Source organism: Trichoderma harzianum (genome assembly GCF_003025095.1).
Source record: "Trichoderma harzianum CBS 226.95 unplaced genomic scaffold M431scaffold_13, whole genome shotgun sequence".
Taxonomy (NCBI): Eukaryota; Fungi; Ascomycota; class Sordariomycetes; order Hypocreales; family Hypocreaceae; genus Trichoderma; species Trichoderma harzianum.
The window spans coordinates 855,561-870,604 of record NW_020209261.1 but is presented as its reverse complement, the minus strand read 5'-3'; the positions used below and the strand labels follow the sequence as shown (position 1 = coordinate 870,604).

Here is a 15,044-nt window from a genome sequence, read left to right as displayed (position 1 = left end):
CCCCCAACAATCCGTGCAATTTATGCAACATCGCCAAATCGCAACTCAGCCTCAATCTTCAAATCTCATCCCTCATAACTCTCACCACTCACTCTCACTACAACACCCCTTTTCAAACTTCATTCTATATCTATTCAGCAGCGCTTCTCATTCATGGACAAGCCACTCCTAATATAAAAAATTCCCTCATCGTCCTCTGCCATCTCATCTCATCTCACTCCCAGGCGCAACGTCAACATGCCTTCTGTGCGCACCGCCAACGCAGGCGACTCAACAGCTTCGATGGGGCCTCTGGCTAGGTTCTGGAGAGTGAGTTGAGACCATCTTCGTCTTACTCTGCCTATTTTGCTCTGTATGACTGACGTGGTTCTTCTTCTTCCTCTTTTGGCGCATATAGACGACTCATGCGCCAGACTACATCGGCTTCACAATACTTCTCGCAGGATGGATCTTGGTGAGTCTTCAAACAAGACCACATACCTTTGTCCCCTTGACTAAACAACTATTCCAGATTATCCTCCTCGTCAATCCCTTCCACCGCATGTTCTTCATCAACGACCTGCGCATCTCATACCCCCACGCCGAACATGAGCGAGTCACCGTCCGTACGTCTCTCCTCCCCATCCCCAGCTTCATCCACCCTCCTCTAACATGATTAATCTCTCTTCTCTCGTTTCCCCTAAAACAGCTCTCAACTTCCTCTACGCCCTCTTCATCCCTCTAGGCGTCCTCATCGCCTACAACATCGCCACCCGCGCCTCAACCCACAAACACGAAGCAACATATCTCTCCCTCGGCATCTCCATCGTCCTCTCCTCCTTCATCACAGACATTGTCAAAAACGCCGTCGGCCGCCCCCGCCCGGACCTCCTCGCCCGCTGCCAGCCCTCCGCCGACATCAAACCCAACGTCCTCGTCACAATCGCCGTCTGCACCGCCCCCGACGGCCACACCCTCCAGGACGGCTGGCGCTCCTTTCCCTCCGGCCACTCGTCCTTCTCCTTCGCCGGCCTCGGTTTCCTCAGCCTCTTCCTCGCCGGCCAGCTCCACATCTTCAACTACTACTCTGGCGGCCGCGATCTCAGCCGCGCCCTCATCTGCCTGTCGCCCCTCATCGGAGCCGCCCTGGTCGCCATCTCGCGGTGCGAAGACTATCGCCACGATGTCTACGATGTGTGCGTCGGGTCGGCGCTCGGCATGACCGTTGCGTACTGGAGCTACAGGCGGCATTTCCCCAAGCTGACGAGCCCCAACTGCGACGAGCCTCATCCTCACCCGGCCGTCGAGGCTCAGCAGCAAGGGTGGCAGCGCGTGCGGGACGAAGAAGAGCAAGGTAGTGAATTAGCCTTCCCACTAGGAACTCGACGAAGCTGAGACGGCTTGAGGCTAATGCTGAGATTTCATATTGCGCAATGTAGTGTACTCATAGCGGGAAGAGCTTGTCTTTTATGTAAATAGCTGCAACTCTGCCATCTACCGTCGTGTCCCTCCAAGAGAAAAGGGGGCCATCAAAAGTATATAGGATTTCTTTTCTTTTCTTCTTGTTACTTTTTGGATAATGCGGCATGCTTACATCACAGGAATCCCTGAATAAGTCAAACTCATCTTGGGACGTGTCGTATTGTTACAAGGGCCATTGTCCTTTTTTGTGTCATTAAGCGCCCATTCTCAGTCTACTTGTTGAAAACATTCACCCGCTCTATTCATTTATTTCTCTTCCGTGTCCTCGCTCTTGGCCAAGTCATGCTCCTTTAGCAGCGCCGTGATCTCGTCGGCGCTCCACAGCCTGTGGTAGATTTTGCCATCCTCTGTCTGTCCCACCGTCGCAAACTCGACTACGAGTGCCCGTTAGCCATCAATGACACATAAAACCGAAAGAAGACAAAAAACTCACTCTTTTCACTGCTCAGCTTGGTAGAGTCCATGGTCTTGCTAAGAACCTTGACAGCTACACCGCACGCCTCCTGAAGCGAGCAGTCCTCCTTGTAGTCCTGCTTCAACAGACTCTGCGCACTGGCATTGTTGGCGCCCGCGCTGGTGGCCTTCCACCCGCCGTAGTTTCCTGAGGGATTGCTGAGGTACAGCTGGAATTGTCTCCGGGGATCCCAGCCGGCGTAGATGAAGGAGACGCCAAACGGCCGCAGACCACCGTGCTGTGTGTAGCCCTGCTTCAGATCGCACAGCTTACGCACCAGCTGCTCGCAGGGGATGTCTTCGTTGTAGGTGAGGAGGTATCGCTGGGCGGCCTGGCGGGCGTAGTTGATGAGGATGTTGGCGTCGGCGGTCATGCCTGCTACTGCGCAAATCATGTTGCTGTGACGGGGCGCGCAAGGTGTCAGTAAGGATGATCATCATGTACAAATACACAGAGTATAGGATAGCATACTCGTTTAGCACGTAGAGCTTCTCTGCTGAGGTGTCTTGCTCTAGCAGCTTTGAAGTCACCTTTCGCTCGGCCGCCAGCACAATTCCATCCTTGGCGAGGATGCCGATGGCGGTACCGGCGTGGGAAATGGCTTCCAGTGCATATTCGACCTGGTACAGCCGGCCTTCGGGGGAGAAGATGGTGGTCTATGGGCACGCGGTTAGCCTGTATATCGTGTCTGATGGCGGATGTGCTCGCCCTTGGAGCTCAGGCTGGACGTACTCGGGAATCGTAACGGCGGGACATGGTGGAGGGGCAATCTCTGTTTGACGGTGCAGGGGATGGAAGAACTGGATTTCCGGAGAGAGATTGATTCGATTAGATTTGCGCAGATGCAGAGGCAAGGCAAATCTCCGGGGTTGAAGAGAGGATTCGGATTGGAGAGAGATTGAGATTGTTGGTTCTGGAGTATGGAGGGGAACAAGGCCGGCGTCACTTCTGGAGCTCCAGGCACGACCGCCGCGTAGGTGCTGCTGAAGCTGTGGCAGATACCCTGGAGCTCTAGCATTGAGCGGGCTGAGTCAGCAGACAGAGATTAAGTTAATGAATGCCTGAGGCAGCAATTGGACAAGGCTGAGACATGATCCAACATTTTCAACGGGAATTCCCAACGGCAGTTTAGCCGAGGCTGTGCCGTTACGGCTACAGCAATCTTCATCGTTTGCCCCTCATGACTAAGCCTCCCGTCATCCCATCATGGTCGAGAATCAGCCACTGCATTGCTTGGGCATTCACTTTGGCCGCCAAGATTCCAAACTTCCAATTGCCACTGCTTTTCTGGACCATCAGCTGCAGCTCCGGCTTCTTCTTCTTTAGCATTCTTCCTTCTTCTGCTTCTTTTTGCGCGCCTACTTTATTCCGATCAAGCTTGTCAAGACAGCTGCTCTTCTGCATCACCGCTTTGCGACGCTTAGCATTTCAACTCATCCCAGCTGATCTCATCTGATCTTGTCTCATCCAGCTCACCGTCATCGGAGGCTGAACCCTTGACACGCTGTCTGTTACTTCTACTCTCTATCAAAGCCCAGGCATCTAGGGACAGAAAGAGTTGCGCTGCTCAACATTCAACACTCAATATTCGACTCTCGACTCTTGATACTCGATATTTATCTAACCCATCCACCCTCCCCAGCTGCCTCCATCTGCCACCAGCTGTCAAAAACGCTTCCGGCAAAGCCAAAGCCACAGCCAAAAGGCAAAAAGACGCGCGCCACCCGCTTCTTCCTTCTACTATTTGTATCCACTCCAAGGGGCTCCCGGAACCCCACGCAAGCTGCCGTCATCACCAACACAAGCTCGATATTTTTTTTCCCTGGACATTGACAAGCTAAAATCGGCACGCGCTGCCTCTGTAGCAGCTTCACACGCCGCTCGCCATCCCATAGCTACCCAAGAAGAGCTGGTCGCTGGATTGGCGCCTCGCGCTGAACTTAGGCCTTATTTTCTTTTTCTTTTCTCTTCAGGTTTTTCTTGCCGAGGGGAGGAATCGTTGTTTAGCTGTCTGTGACTACCTACTAGTTGCTGTCCTTGCCTGTTTTGTAAATCTCCAATGCCCGCCTGAAGCGAACCGCAAGAATTTTTCTTCCATCTCGCATTCGCTTCCACAGTAGAATTTGCATCGCATTTAGTTGGATCTGCGGCGACGCCTTTGCGCGTGCTCCATTGCCATGTCCGGTAAGCTAAAAAAACAAACCACAAGAGCCGGCGATTCCCCTCAATCGATCAAGACGGGCGCAGAGATGCGACTCATTGGGGCTGGTTGCGCGAGAGATGCGCCGTCGCGACACGAGAAGAGACGAGAGACTCTGCTAACAGAAGCCGTCGCAACAGGAGAAGCCGAACCTCGACGCTCCGTCAGAGCCACCAAGGGCCAGCACACAAAGGCCTTTGACGAGCTGGAGCCTGCCGCGCCGAAACGTCGACAGACCAAGAAGAACAAGAAAGCAGAGAAGGAGAAGGAGCAGTCGCAGGATCCCGAAGAAGTCATCCGCTGCGTCTGCGGCGCCACCGAGCAGGACGAAGACTCGGGCGAGGCCTGGATCTCGTGCGAGACGTGCTTCGTGTGGCAGCACAATGTGTGTGTGGGCGTGAGCTCGTACGAAGACGAGATTCCCGACCACTACTGGTGCGAAGAGTGCAAGCCGGAGAACCACAAGGAGCTGCTGGACGCCATTGCCCGCGGCGAGAAGCTGTGGGAGGAGCGGCGAAAGGCGCACGAGGAGGAGGCCGAAAGAAAGAAGAAGCGCGGCGGGCGCAAGAGAGGGAAGCGAGGCAGCGATTTCAAGGAAGAGCTCGAAAAGGATGCCGCTCAGGCAAAGGCATCGCCCACTCCCGATGCCGTGTCGAGAGAGAAGAAGGACGTGACATCCGTGCTTAAGCAGGGCAAGCGAAAGGCGAGAGAGGACTCGCAGGATGCAGACGGAAAGGTATGCTACTGTCCTGCTGGATCTATATCTACCTGTTCTCAATTGATGATTGATGCTAACACAATTTTCTCCATCTAGACTACAAAGATGCGCCGCGTTTCGGAGGACGAAGCTGTTGCCTCTGCTTCCGCTTCTGCGTCCGCTTCCGTCTCGGCTGCCGCCTCTCCCTTGGTCAAGTATGTGCCCCCCGAAGACTTGACTGCATCCATCCAGGATCTCCCTGGCACGCGAATCGGCCCTGCCAAGGCGCTGAAGAAGTCGTTGGTTCACGTCATCGGGTCTCTAGCCAAGAGCAACCACATCCAGCTACCTGAAGATGAATCTGCGGAATCCCTCGCCGACAAGTATGCGCTTCAGATTGAGCGCGCCGTCTTCGACACACACCCGCTCTCCAAAGGCCAGAAGGAGTACAGCCAGCAGATAAAGTCGCTGTCGTTCAACCTCAAGAACAACCCCGAGTTGTTCCAGGGTCTTTGGGCGCATGAGCACTCGCCCATGACGCTCGCCGTCATGACATCGGAGCAGCTTGCCTCGGCTGAGCTGCAGAGGCAGACGGCCGAGATGAAGGCGAGGGCAGAGAAACAGTCCATCCTGTACACTTCAGAGACGGGCCCTCGCGTTAGGCGCACGCACAAGGGCGAAGAAATCGTCGAGGACGAGAGTTTGGTTACCAGCGAAGCACCCATGCCATCCGCTGGAGGACCTCGTCCAGGAGGAGAGGAGAGACAGGAGCAAGAGCAGAGGCAGCAACCACAGCAACACGTTAAGCGCGAGTCGATAGGAGGAAACGAGTTGGGCGACGCCGGTCTAAGCCAGCGCTCCCCAAGCCAGTCGAATTTCGATATTGGCAAAGTATTCTCCGCTGTGAAATCTCCCACTGCAGCTCACCGTCGCCGGCCTTCTGCGCCAGTCTTGAGCACGCACGGCCCCGGATTCGATCCGGATGTCGACCGGATGCTGCAGGACGAGACCGAATCGCCGCCCTACTCGCCCACGGAAGAAGCCACAGATCCCGATGTCATCTGGCGCGGCTCGCTGGCGATGAGCTCCATTGCCGACTTCCAGGCCACGGCCAAGCACATTGGAGGCGCCAACTTTGCCTCGTTTGGCCCCTGGACCAAGCTGATCCCGCGGCAGATGACCGTGGCCGGTCGAATCCCGCAGCAGAGCGCCATCGAGTACCTCTGCAGCCTGCGATACAGCAATTTGACCGATATCATCGTCGTCAACATCACGCCCACGTCGCCAGACGCAAAGCAAGAGTTCAACAACCTCATCAACTACTTTGTCAGCAAGAACAGGTATGGCGTCGTCGGCAATAAGGTGGCCGGCAACGTCCGGGATACGTACTTGGTGCCTGTCCCTGCCGGCGAGGATGGTCACCCCGAGTTTATGCTGAATCTTGTGGACAATTACATTCCCAAGTCCCGGACCGAGCCCCTGCTGCTGGCCGTCTTTGTATATCGCAACGAGCCGGATCAGCTGAAGCAGATGCTGCACAACGAGGCGACGAATGCCGCTGCCTCATCCGCAAGCCCGAGCCCCATCACGACTCAATCTTCTGCTCCTCCTCCAGCTGGATATAGTCAGCGAAGCAACTCGACTTCTGGCCCGGCCTTTTCACCAGCTACGCCCCAAATCGCATCCTCTCCGTTCCCCAATGCTCCTCCAAACGGCCATGGACAATCCGCCACGCCGGTTCCCATCCCCCAGCTGCCGCACCTCAACCGTCCTGCTCCACCAGTACAACCGTCTCAAGGTTCCCCCCCTGGACAACACTCACAGGGACCAGACGACCAGAGAAAACAAGCACAGCAAGATGCCGGCGTCATCACCGCGAGAGAAGTCCTAGGGCCCCTTATCAGCGTGCCCACGGTACAATTCATCCTCCCGCAGGCCTATCAAATGACCCGACGGGAATGGGAAGTCATCAAGACCATCATTGAGCGAGATGTTCGCGCTAGAGACGACCTGAAGTATTTGGCGGATTTGTTGGAGAAGGAAGGCACCGGAGGGAATGGAAATGGAAACGATAATGGACAAGGCGCAGCAGCAGCAGCGACGCCGTTACCACAGGTGGTGGCTGGTGTCGTTGGAGGAGGAGGACCTCCGCCTGTGAGAAAAGCTTAGGCGTTTAAGGGGGAGGAAGAAATGAATTGTACGAGTTTGTATGAGTTTTTTTTTCTTTTTATCATTATGTGATCCTATTATCTAGTCTAGATATAGTTAGGGAATATTGCCATGTAATGCATGATACCTATTTCTGTTTCTACGTATATTTTGTCTCACGTGTATGTACCTATGTGTGTGAATCCTGTGAGAAACTGCTACTATATGACTCTTGTATGAGAAGCATAGTTTTGGTGTTGATAGTATTCAATGTTATTTGTTTGTTTCATCTAGGTACGTGAATAGTCCTAATTGTCCTAATTCTGTGTCTCTCCCTCTCCCTTCTCTCTGTGATATACCAATGATTCTTGATGTCGTCAATAAAAGATATCTCAGTAACACTCTTTCAGTTGCCTCCAAAGTCGTAACCGGTCATTATTCATCAACTTTATGCTGGCATCCTGCATTAATAATAGCCGTTTCTTTTTCGTCTTTCCCTCCGCAGTTTCAATTATTATAGTCCTCCATCGAAGCAGCTTCCACATCCCTTTAACCCTGCCTCTTCCTCTCTCTCTCCGTCTGCATCTGGCGGTGCATTTACATCCCAGCTTCGGGCTCGGCCACGAAATCACTCGTGTCATCTCGAACTCTTTGAATATGCCCTCCGTCGTCTTCCACTATTCGATTAACGCATCAGCCGCAGCCCACACCCTGGCCTCTCTCAGCGTCTTCTCAACCAAGAGCTTCTTCTCGTCTGTCCACGTTGCCGTCGGATCCTCCACCAGAATCTGTTCCTTTGGAATCGCCGACAAGTCCAAGCTACCCAGGCCTTCAAGAACTTTCCTCGCCTTGTCGACCTGCGTGCGAATGGCGGCCGTTTCGGTGCGTGTACGATCAAGATGGTCCTGCATCATCTCAATGGCCGATTCGCGGGCCTGATGCGGGCGGTACTCGTTGAGGATGTGGTGAATGTTAATCAATATGGTGCGTAAGTCGGCAATCTTGGCTTCGGCGTCGCTGGCATTGCGCGCCAGCGTGCCGACCATCTCGAGGAAGTTGAGTAGTAGAGATTTGGTTAGGCGCTTGAGCTCAAAGGCGCGATCGTAGTGCTTGGCGTCTTTGGCGCTGGAGGAGGCTGTTGCTGGAAGGTTTTCGATGCCTTGCTCCTCGAGAGTCGGGAGTTTGTCGTCAAGCTAGAGATGAGAAGCACCGAGTTAGAGAGACGACATAAGATATCACTCAGAGCTCATTTGCGCAAAGCCATACCATGTACTGGTCGCCAAAGACTCGCCACCGCCCATCTGCCGGTTCTGGCGGCGGCTGCAGAGCCCTCAGATGCTCAGGCAGATTCGGAATCTGCACACTGTCCACGTCCTCGCCATCAGCGGCTTGAGCTCGTCGCAGCTCTATAATCTCTGCGATTCTCTCTGGCGTGAATTCCTTCCAGAAATCCGGCGGGTTTGGAAACGTCGATGCCAGCGAGTGCGGCTCTTGCTGCTCGTCCATTGTTGCTCAGTCCTTCTTCTTCGTCCTTTGTCGTCCTTTTGTCTTATTCGAGTGCACGTAACCCCTCCCCGCGCGTTGTGTAAGAGTCGATGAGTATCAGCTCATTGGAGTTTGATACAGAAAAAAATCAAAGAAGAAGCGATGCCACTGAATTGCAACAAGAGACGCGAAAGAATATCGAGAATATTTTGGTGCTGATGGTGTATATAATATAATAGTATCAAGTTCTAGGGAAGCAGCAGCTGGTCGCAGAAAGTGTTGCCCGTAGCTGCGCCGGATAAACAGCGGCTCCGGCGAGCTTCCAGCGATTGAGTGACGTCGAGAAAGAAGCTGAACCTTGTCCCAGAAAAATTAAAGCTGGTGCTAATAGCAGCATGGAGGTCAGTTTTATTATACGAGCTCCATCCATCGACCTGTAATTACAGCCATCAGGCAAAAGAGCCGCCATCAGCTGCTTCATTCATTCTCGACCAATTCGTCAACTCAATTCGCCAATTGCCTCCATTGTCCTCCCTCGAAGCATGTATTACACCCTCTAAGACGTACGAGTAGAACCATCAACGGCCTATCCGAATCCCGTTCGACAAAAGCTCAGCTCAGCTCAGCTCATCCAACTTCTCCCTATTCTACCTACTCTCGTATAACTCACATCACCAAATTCCAGCCATGGCCGACGTTCGAGCGCTTCTCCGCCAGCAACGAGCAGCCCGTCGCATCAACCACCCATACGCCCTATATTCAGATGCAGGAAAGCTTCTCTGCACCCTCTGCCGCGACCACATCCGAGCCGAATCCCACTGGGACGCCCATCTCCAGAGCGACAAGCACAAGAAGCGGCTGTCTGCCATAAATCAAAGTATCATTGACGATGCCAATGCCGAGGTGGAAGACGAGGACCCAGAAGACGACGAGAACAATGAAGCAGGGGGAGAAGAAGAAGATGCCGAGGGTCACGATGCCTTGGCAGCGCAAAAGCGCAAACTCGACCAACTAGGTCCAGAAGAAAAAGACACAGACATGGACGACGAAGACGAGGCGCGGAGGAAACGCAGCAGACCAGCGACAGCATCTGAAGACGACCCCAATCGCAACAAGAAGCCTCTCATGCCAACACAAGGCGTACAAGTCCAGATAGCTTCACGATCATCCACGCCCTCGCAGCAGCCAGCAGTGCCCAAGCTGGCGACTTCGCTTCCCTCCCGCCAGGCCAGCAATCTCGCCACTCCCGCATCCTCCTCATCCATGAGCATCAGCATCCAGCCGCAATCCTCAACCGCCAGCCTCTCACTCTCACAGTCGCAACCAGCACAACCCGCATCCCAGGACCAGCAACAAGTCGATGAAGACGAATGGGCCGCCTTCGAAGCCGACATCGCCGCCCAAGACTACGACGACGACGCCGTAATCTCCCGCCCAGCCATGACCGCCGAAGAAGCCGCCGCCGCAGCAAAGGATGCAGCCGAGGAAGACGCCGTCCAGAACCCAGAGTCCCGCAAGTCCAAGGCCGACGCCGAAATCGAGGATGAGCGCGAAGAAGCCACCCGCGCCCTGGAGGATGAATTCGAAGAGATGCAGGAGCTCGAGGCGCGTGTCCAGCGTTTAAAGGAGAAGCGCGAGGCGTTGATGCGCAAGAGAAGCGAGACTCTCACTCAAGACCAAGCTGATGATATCCAGACGGCAGTGAAAGCTGTTTCTGATCCGCAAGACGAAGGAAAAGAGAATGTCCATACAACAGGCGATTCTGCCAAAACAGACGCCGATGATGAAGAAGAAGACGATGAAGATGAAGAAGATGACTGGGATGGCTTCCGCTTCCGAACAGGGCGGTAGAAACGAGCAAGCGAAGAGTGAAGGGGCCCAACGACAAACGTTGGCATGATATGAAATGCATAAAACCATGTTAATATCTCTTCTTTTCTGGTTGCCATCTTTTTTTCGTATTATACCTAGACCGTTAATGCATGGATCCGGCGCACATGTCACTTTTGAATAGATGCCAGCATCTATTACTTTCATAGCCAAAAAAAAAAAAAAGCAATCAATATCAGCTATATACCTAGGTCTACCCAGGTCTTCAAAACTACTACTCCAATAGCTGCTTGAAAAATAGTCGAGAGATGATGCCAGATCAGACTAAAAATACAGAGACCAAACAAATCGACCGGGTATTTATATATAAAGAAGCCAAACTTGTCAAGAAAGAACAAGCAATCAAAAACGCCACCTAATCCAGCACGAAAACAAAAGCACCAAAAAGGACAGGAAAGCACACGCTTAACGAACCATTTGTCACCAGCTTCTGCCCCCATGAGCTGGCAACTCGCCACGGCTCATCCTCTCCCAGAAGCGGCGTAGCTTCCACACACGACCGACGCCCAGGATCTCGTCTGACCTCCGCGCGTCTTCCGCCCGCTCGCTGACTTGACGCTTCCACTTGACGGAAATCCACCGCCTCAGGTCGTCCTTGATGCGCTCCTTCTCAATGCTCTTGCGCTTGGCCACCAGGCCAGGGGCAACGTGCACGGGGAACATGCCTGGCACGCATTCCTGAGGCAACACGCATCGCTGGACAAGGTCCCTGGCGGAAAGCCGCGAGGCAAGACGACGCGAGAGGCGGATGGAGATGAGGGACCGTGCCAGACGCCGCGATATGATGGTGTTTTGGGTCAGGAAGATGGATCGGGACATGAGGTCACCGAGAGACGGGCGGAACGGAGAATTGAGAAACAAGGTCAAGAGAAACCGGGCGTTGCGGAGGCGGTAGTGGTGGAGGACAGGGTCAAGAGAGATAGCACGAAGGCGACGGCACGTCTATGCTAGCTCGTCAGCAAACGGAACACTTCCCCAACATGCCAGATGACGGCAATCACAGGGATAGGGATAAGATGTCGGGACTAGCCATGCCTCCTGCGAATATAACGTGTGTGTTGTGTAGCGAGTGTTCCGGGGTCAGTCCGTCAGCACGGCACGACACGGCAAAGTACTTACACGAGACGCACGCAACAAGTCATCGACATCAAGAAAGCTCGCAATGTGAGCCAAGACCTCGCTTGGCAAAGTCTCTAGACGTGGCGGTGACGAGCCGCTGCTGAGGATGGCGAGGGCGGATGAAAGCTCGGATAGTGACGAGAACACGTCTCGAGATCCACCGGCATATGTGGCGGCCTCACAGCTATCGACAGTCGTATGAGCTACCGGTGCAACGGTAGAGCTGGCACCATCCACGTAGGCACTGTCAGGGGTCGAAAATCTCGAGAGGAGCTGGGCCTGGGCCGTAAACCGGGCCTCCTGGGCCGTTGAGTTGGCCATGGTAGCGGCTATTTGGGAATCGGGATGACAATTTCGGCGTCAGAGCTGGGGAGGAGCTGCAGTGGTTAGCAAAGATACACGCCTCCTCTGGGGTCCTTTTGGTATCTAGCCGGCCAGGAAGACCAAGGATGTATGTAATCGTGCTGATAGAAGGTATGTATGTGTGCCTGTATGCATGTATGCATGCACGAGTACGTGTGTAGGTAGGATTTTCAAGCGAATCTCAGCGATAGGCTAGCAGCCGAGCATCACATCAACACGGGCGAATCAATAACGAATGGTTTCAGGGGAGCTGGTTCATTTCTCCGCCCCTTTGCTGGCGTGTCTGCTGCCGGAGTGCCCAGCCCGTCTGGTCTGGTTGGCTAATTCATCAAACCCAGTCTTGGTATTGGCCTGTTGTTTCTCGCCACAATGCAGTGAAAGATGACAAGCACACGCCTGTATCAAGATTTCGACTACTGCAGCTCGATGCTGGTGGCAACTTTGTAACTTGTTGTAGGTGGATGGAGGGAAGAGAGAAAACGGGTCAAAAAGGGAGGGAGAACAACACGTTTCAATGTTTCACCAAAGTCTTGCAGCCCCTTGATGTCTTTTTTTCTTTCTCTTTGAAAAGCCACGAGTTTGATCGAGCGCATCTATCTGGAATGGTACAACGCAAAGACAAAAACAAAACGGGGGGGAATAGCACGGGAGAGCGAGAAAGAAGCGAGGTGACTATCGTCGTAGTATCTTGACGAGATCACTCTTTTTGTGATGCACGAGCCTGAACTACAGGACCAGGTCTGTCTCAAGTACCGAACAGGTGACTTTGGTAGTCGATGAGTAAAGGGAGGTCAAGATCTCTCGCGCTTGCGTGTAAGCCATAAAACAAGTACGAATAGCGTTTGTGTAAGATGACTTGTCGTGTGATATGCTTGGTGCCAGTACACTGTACTTGGACGGTGCAAGCCGGCACGAGACAACAGTCTGCAGTAGTTTCCGGACCAAGACGCGCTTGTCGGAAGCAGCCGGACTGTACCTAAGACAAGATGAAGTTGTCGCCGTGTGATCGAATCGGCGTCAAGTTGCCAAGTCTGACTGCTGCTTTGCTTGGCCTTGCCGAAGCGGCCAGCGAACGTCTAGACTAGTTCTGGTGCCGCAGATGCCGCGGATGCTGATGCTGAGGCCTGTAACACTTCTGCTGCTGCTGCTGCTACCGTCGGTCCTGCTGGTGAGCAGGCAGAGGAACCTGAAAGAGCTCTATGCTGGATGCAAGTCTCATGTAGGCGTTGATGCGGTGTCGCTCCGGACTTGCAGCGACGATGCAGAGACAACAGCGCCGTCCGAGTCGTCTGTCTGTCTGCTGTCGTCGACGGCCTTGTCTAGCGCGGCTTTGCTGCTTCTGCCGGGTCTGCTAGCGGCCTGCCGTTTGCTGCTTGGCTAGTAATAGTATGGAGGGCTCAATACTATGTACTCTCGCGCCTGCGCCTGCGTCTGCTTCTGCGTCTGCCTCGCTTCTGCGTGTGCGTGTCTGCGTGTCTGCGAGATGACGAAAGCGACAACAAGCCGCAGCCGGGCCCGATGTTGAGGCCCAAAGCCCGGGGAAACGAGGGCAGATGAACAAGAAAGCAAGAGAGCAAGAGGACGAGATGAAGAGAGGAGCCGCTGCACAAAGGTTGCCGAGCTGAGCAGTGAATTCCGTCGGTCTTGAGGTGAAGCTGATGAAATTAATAGCCTTGCGTTCCAGTTGTCAATTGGGAGTTGAGCAGTCTGGAGAAGTGCATGCCTTGTGGCTCAGTCAGGCGTTGCTGCCTCGTCATGCGCTGTATGTAGTTCTGTTAGTGCCTGTTAGCACTCATGCTAGCACTCCGGCGCTGATTCATCGCCTGTGAACCTCGCTATAGCAGCTTTTGAACCCATGGACCAAGGTACAGGAACGTCCAAACGTCTTACGAACTTTGCCCTCACCTTGTTGGAGTAAATCAACCAACTACAGCACGATGCGGTGCGGGGACAAGTTGCGTCAGAACGATCCAAGGTACTGGACGGTAACTGTACGAAATCCCGCCCTGTGCCCAGTACCACCAGACTACATGCATCAATCAAATCAACGTCTCTCTCTGTCAGAGTACATGTACCCGATACCTTTTCTCCTATGCGAGTCCGATGGCGGGGGTACCTGGCATCGATCAGTGGAGCTCGCTCCAACACGCAGCCGCCGTGCCAAAGCCGCTAGCGATGGTGAGAAAGCGCTCCGGTGGGCTCCGCTAGGCGCTCCGTCTAGCGGATCATGGATGCTACTGTGCCCCCCAAGTATCGTGCCATCCAGACGCCGGCGCGGATCAAGTACCGAGTACTCAGATCATGCCACTGGATTTGCTGCCTCGAAGTTCTCAAGGGGTATCGCAGATGGAGAGTCCGAGATGCAGCGCCCAGCACCTTGGCCCCGGCAAAATAAAACCAAAGGAAAATTGTAACAGAACGGGAGAAGAAAACACTGTACTTGAGAGGGATCATCCTTGTAAGCCATCGCACTCCATCCCTAAAAGCGGCTGGCCATCGTGCCAGAGCTCGACACGGCTGGGCCACTTACACGGCCTCTGTCTCGCCAAAGGCAACAAAACCCGCCCTCAAGTTGCCAAAAACCCCCCCATCAAGGACTCAAGTGATCTTGAGATACTCCATGGGGTCACTTGATCATGTAGAATCATGAAATCATGCAAAGGAGAGCTCATCCCGTCGTCCACGGCCGGAATCAACCCCAAAACAGAGGGCCGAGGCTGACGAGACGAAACCACGGCCCCATCCCATCAGGCAGCGGATCGAAACAACGCGAAAGCCCAGCATATTTCCGTACTGGTACTCCGTATAGAAAAAAGGTACAAGCAACGGTGGGCATCAGTTCAACCCATCACACCGCCAGGGCTTCCATGTCTGTAAGAGTACAAAACTGCCAGCGAGGCTGTGACGAACAAAGGTGCGGAGCAGCGACATCCCTGCAACCCACCGCCGTCACATTTGGCGCCGCCAACGTTGAGCACTAACCGTTTGATGCTCTCCACGTATCCACGTAGTCGCAACTAGTCCAATCTGCATCTGTGTACTCGTACAATAGTTGAGTAGACATCTCGGTTGCAGATGATCGTCGCCGCGAGAGTGTCTACCGTATCAAATCCGCTCCGGCTCGGTTGTTAGCGAGACCGCAGAAGCATCGTCTTCGAACCATCTCCAGCTTCATCCGTCCCTGCTAAACTCACTCCTGATGATCAGTTCCAACCGAGAGGAGGGGG

At 53.9% G+C, this 15,044-nt stretch overlaps 8 protein-coding genes across 8 annotated transcripts; 4 read left to right on the top strand and 4 right to left on the bottom strand.

The window, feature by feature from the left end:
* The first annotated feature begins 74 nt into the window (after positions 1-74).
* Positions 75-1,632, top strand: M431DRAFT_511827 (hypothetical protein). Its single transcript, XM_024919742.1, has 4 exons — positions 75-309; positions 398-454; positions 512-605; positions 689-1,632. The coding sequence occupies exons 1-4, from the start codon at positions 238-240 to the stop codon at positions 1,372-1,374; spliced, it is 909 nt and encodes a 302-aa protein (XP_024770627.1). The 5' UTR covers positions 75-237; the 3' UTR covers positions 1,375-1,632.
* On the bottom strand, positions 1,433-2,900 carry M431DRAFT_511826 (hypothetical protein). The gene is made up of 4 exons (XM_024919741.1): positions 2,648-2,900; positions 2,387-2,571; positions 1,895-2,313; positions 1,433-1,835 (listed from the first exon to the last, which is right to left on the bottom strand). Exons 1-4 carry the CDS (start codon positions 2,669-2,671, stop codon positions 1,708-1,710), a joined length of 756 nt encoding a protein of 251 aa, XP_024770626.1. The 5' UTR covers positions 2,672-2,900; the 3' UTR covers positions 1,433-1,707.
* A 1,264-nt stretch (positions 2,901-4,164) lies between these two features.
* M431DRAFT_8982 (hypothetical protein) lies at positions 4,165-6,981 on the top strand (the record flags this gene model as incomplete). Its single annotated transcript, XM_024924064.1, has 2 exons — positions 4,165-4,851; positions 4,930-6,981. 2 exons carry the CDS (start codon positions 4,165-4,167, stop codon positions 6,979-6,981), a joined length of 2,739 nt encoding a protein of 912 aa, XP_024770625.1.
* A 278-nt stretch (positions 6,982-7,259) lies between these two features.
* M431DRAFT_511824 (hypothetical protein) lies at positions 7,260-8,582 on the bottom strand. Its single transcript, XM_024919740.1, has 2 exons — positions 8,227-8,582; positions 7,260-8,153 (listed from the first exon to the last, which is right to left on the bottom strand). Exons 1-2 carry the CDS (start codon positions 8,464-8,466, stop codon positions 7,638-7,640), a joined length of 756 nt encoding a protein of 251 aa, XP_024770624.1. The 5' UTR covers positions 8,467-8,582; the 3' UTR covers positions 7,260-7,637.
* M431DRAFT_247635 (hypothetical protein) lies at positions 8,577-9,029 on the bottom strand. The gene has a single exon (XM_024913760.1). It carries the CDS (start codon positions 8,924-8,926, stop codon positions 8,687-8,689), a length of 240 nt encoding a protein of 79 aa, XP_024770623.1. The 5' UTR covers positions 8,927-9,029; the 3' UTR covers positions 8,577-8,686.
* Positions 9,030-9,132: 103 nt separating this feature from the next.
* Positions 9,133-10,296, top strand: M431DRAFT_8980 (hypothetical protein; the record flags this gene model as incomplete). Its single annotated transcript, XM_024924061.1, has 1 exon — positions 9,133-10,296. One exon carries the CDS (start codon positions 9,133-9,135, stop codon positions 10,294-10,296), a length of 1,164 nt encoding a protein of 387 aa, XP_024770622.1.
* A 459-nt stretch (positions 10,297-10,755) lies between these two features.
* M431DRAFT_499069 (hypothetical protein) lies at positions 10,756-11,775 on the bottom strand (the record flags this gene model as incomplete). The annotated part of the gene is made up of 2 exons (XM_024917757.1): positions 10,756-11,277; positions 11,455-11,775. 2 exons carry the CDS (start codon positions 11,773-11,775, stop codon positions 10,756-10,758), a joined length of 843 nt encoding a protein of 280 aa, XP_024770621.1.
* Positions 11,776-12,925: 1,150 nt separating this feature from the next.
* Positions 12,926-13,442, top strand: M431DRAFT_485641 (hypothetical protein; the record flags this gene model as incomplete). Its single annotated transcript, XM_024916306.1, has 3 exons — positions 12,926-13,108; positions 13,173-13,277; positions 13,311-13,442. The coding sequence occupies 3 exons, from the start codon at positions 12,926-12,928 to the stop codon at positions 13,440-13,442; spliced, it is 420 nt and encodes a 139-aa protein (XP_024770620.1).
* Positions 13,443-15,044: the final 1,602 nt, after the last annotated feature.

Coding starts and splice junctions, on each gene's coding strand:
- M431DRAFT_511827 (XM_024919742.1), top strand. CDS start 238: ATGCCTTCTGTGCGCACCGCCAACGCAGGCGACTCAACAGCTTCGATG. Junction 310..397: donor CTCTGGCTAGGTTCTGGAGA/GTGAGTTGAGAC, acceptor TGGCGCATATAG/ACGACTCATGCGCCAGACTA. Junction 455..511: donor TTCTCGCAGGATGGATCTTG/GTGAGTCTTCAA, acceptor CAACTATTCCAG/ATTATCCTCCTCGTCAATCC.
- M431DRAFT_511826 (XM_024919741.1), bottom strand. CDS start 2,671: ATGTCCCGCCGTTACGATTCCCGA. Junction 2,314..2,386: donor AAGCTCTACGTGCTAAACGA/GTATGCTATCCT, acceptor GCCCCGTCACAG/CAACATGATTTGCGCAGTAG. Junction 1,836..1,894: donor CAAGCTGAGCAGTGAAAAGA/GTGAGTTTTTTG, acceptor GGGCACTCGTAG/TCGAGTTTGCGACGGTGGGA.
- M431DRAFT_511824 (XM_024919740.1), bottom strand. CDS start 8,466: ATGGACGAGCAGCAAGAGCCGCACTCGCTGGCATCGACGTTTCCAAAC. Junction 8,154..8,226: donor TCTTTGGCGACCAGTACATG/GTATGGCTTTGC, acceptor TCTCATCTCTAG/CTTGACGACAAACTCCCGAC.
- M431DRAFT_247635 (XM_024913760.1), bottom strand. CDS start 8,926: ATGAAGCAGCTGATGGCGGCTCTTTTGCCTGATGGCTGTAATTACAGG.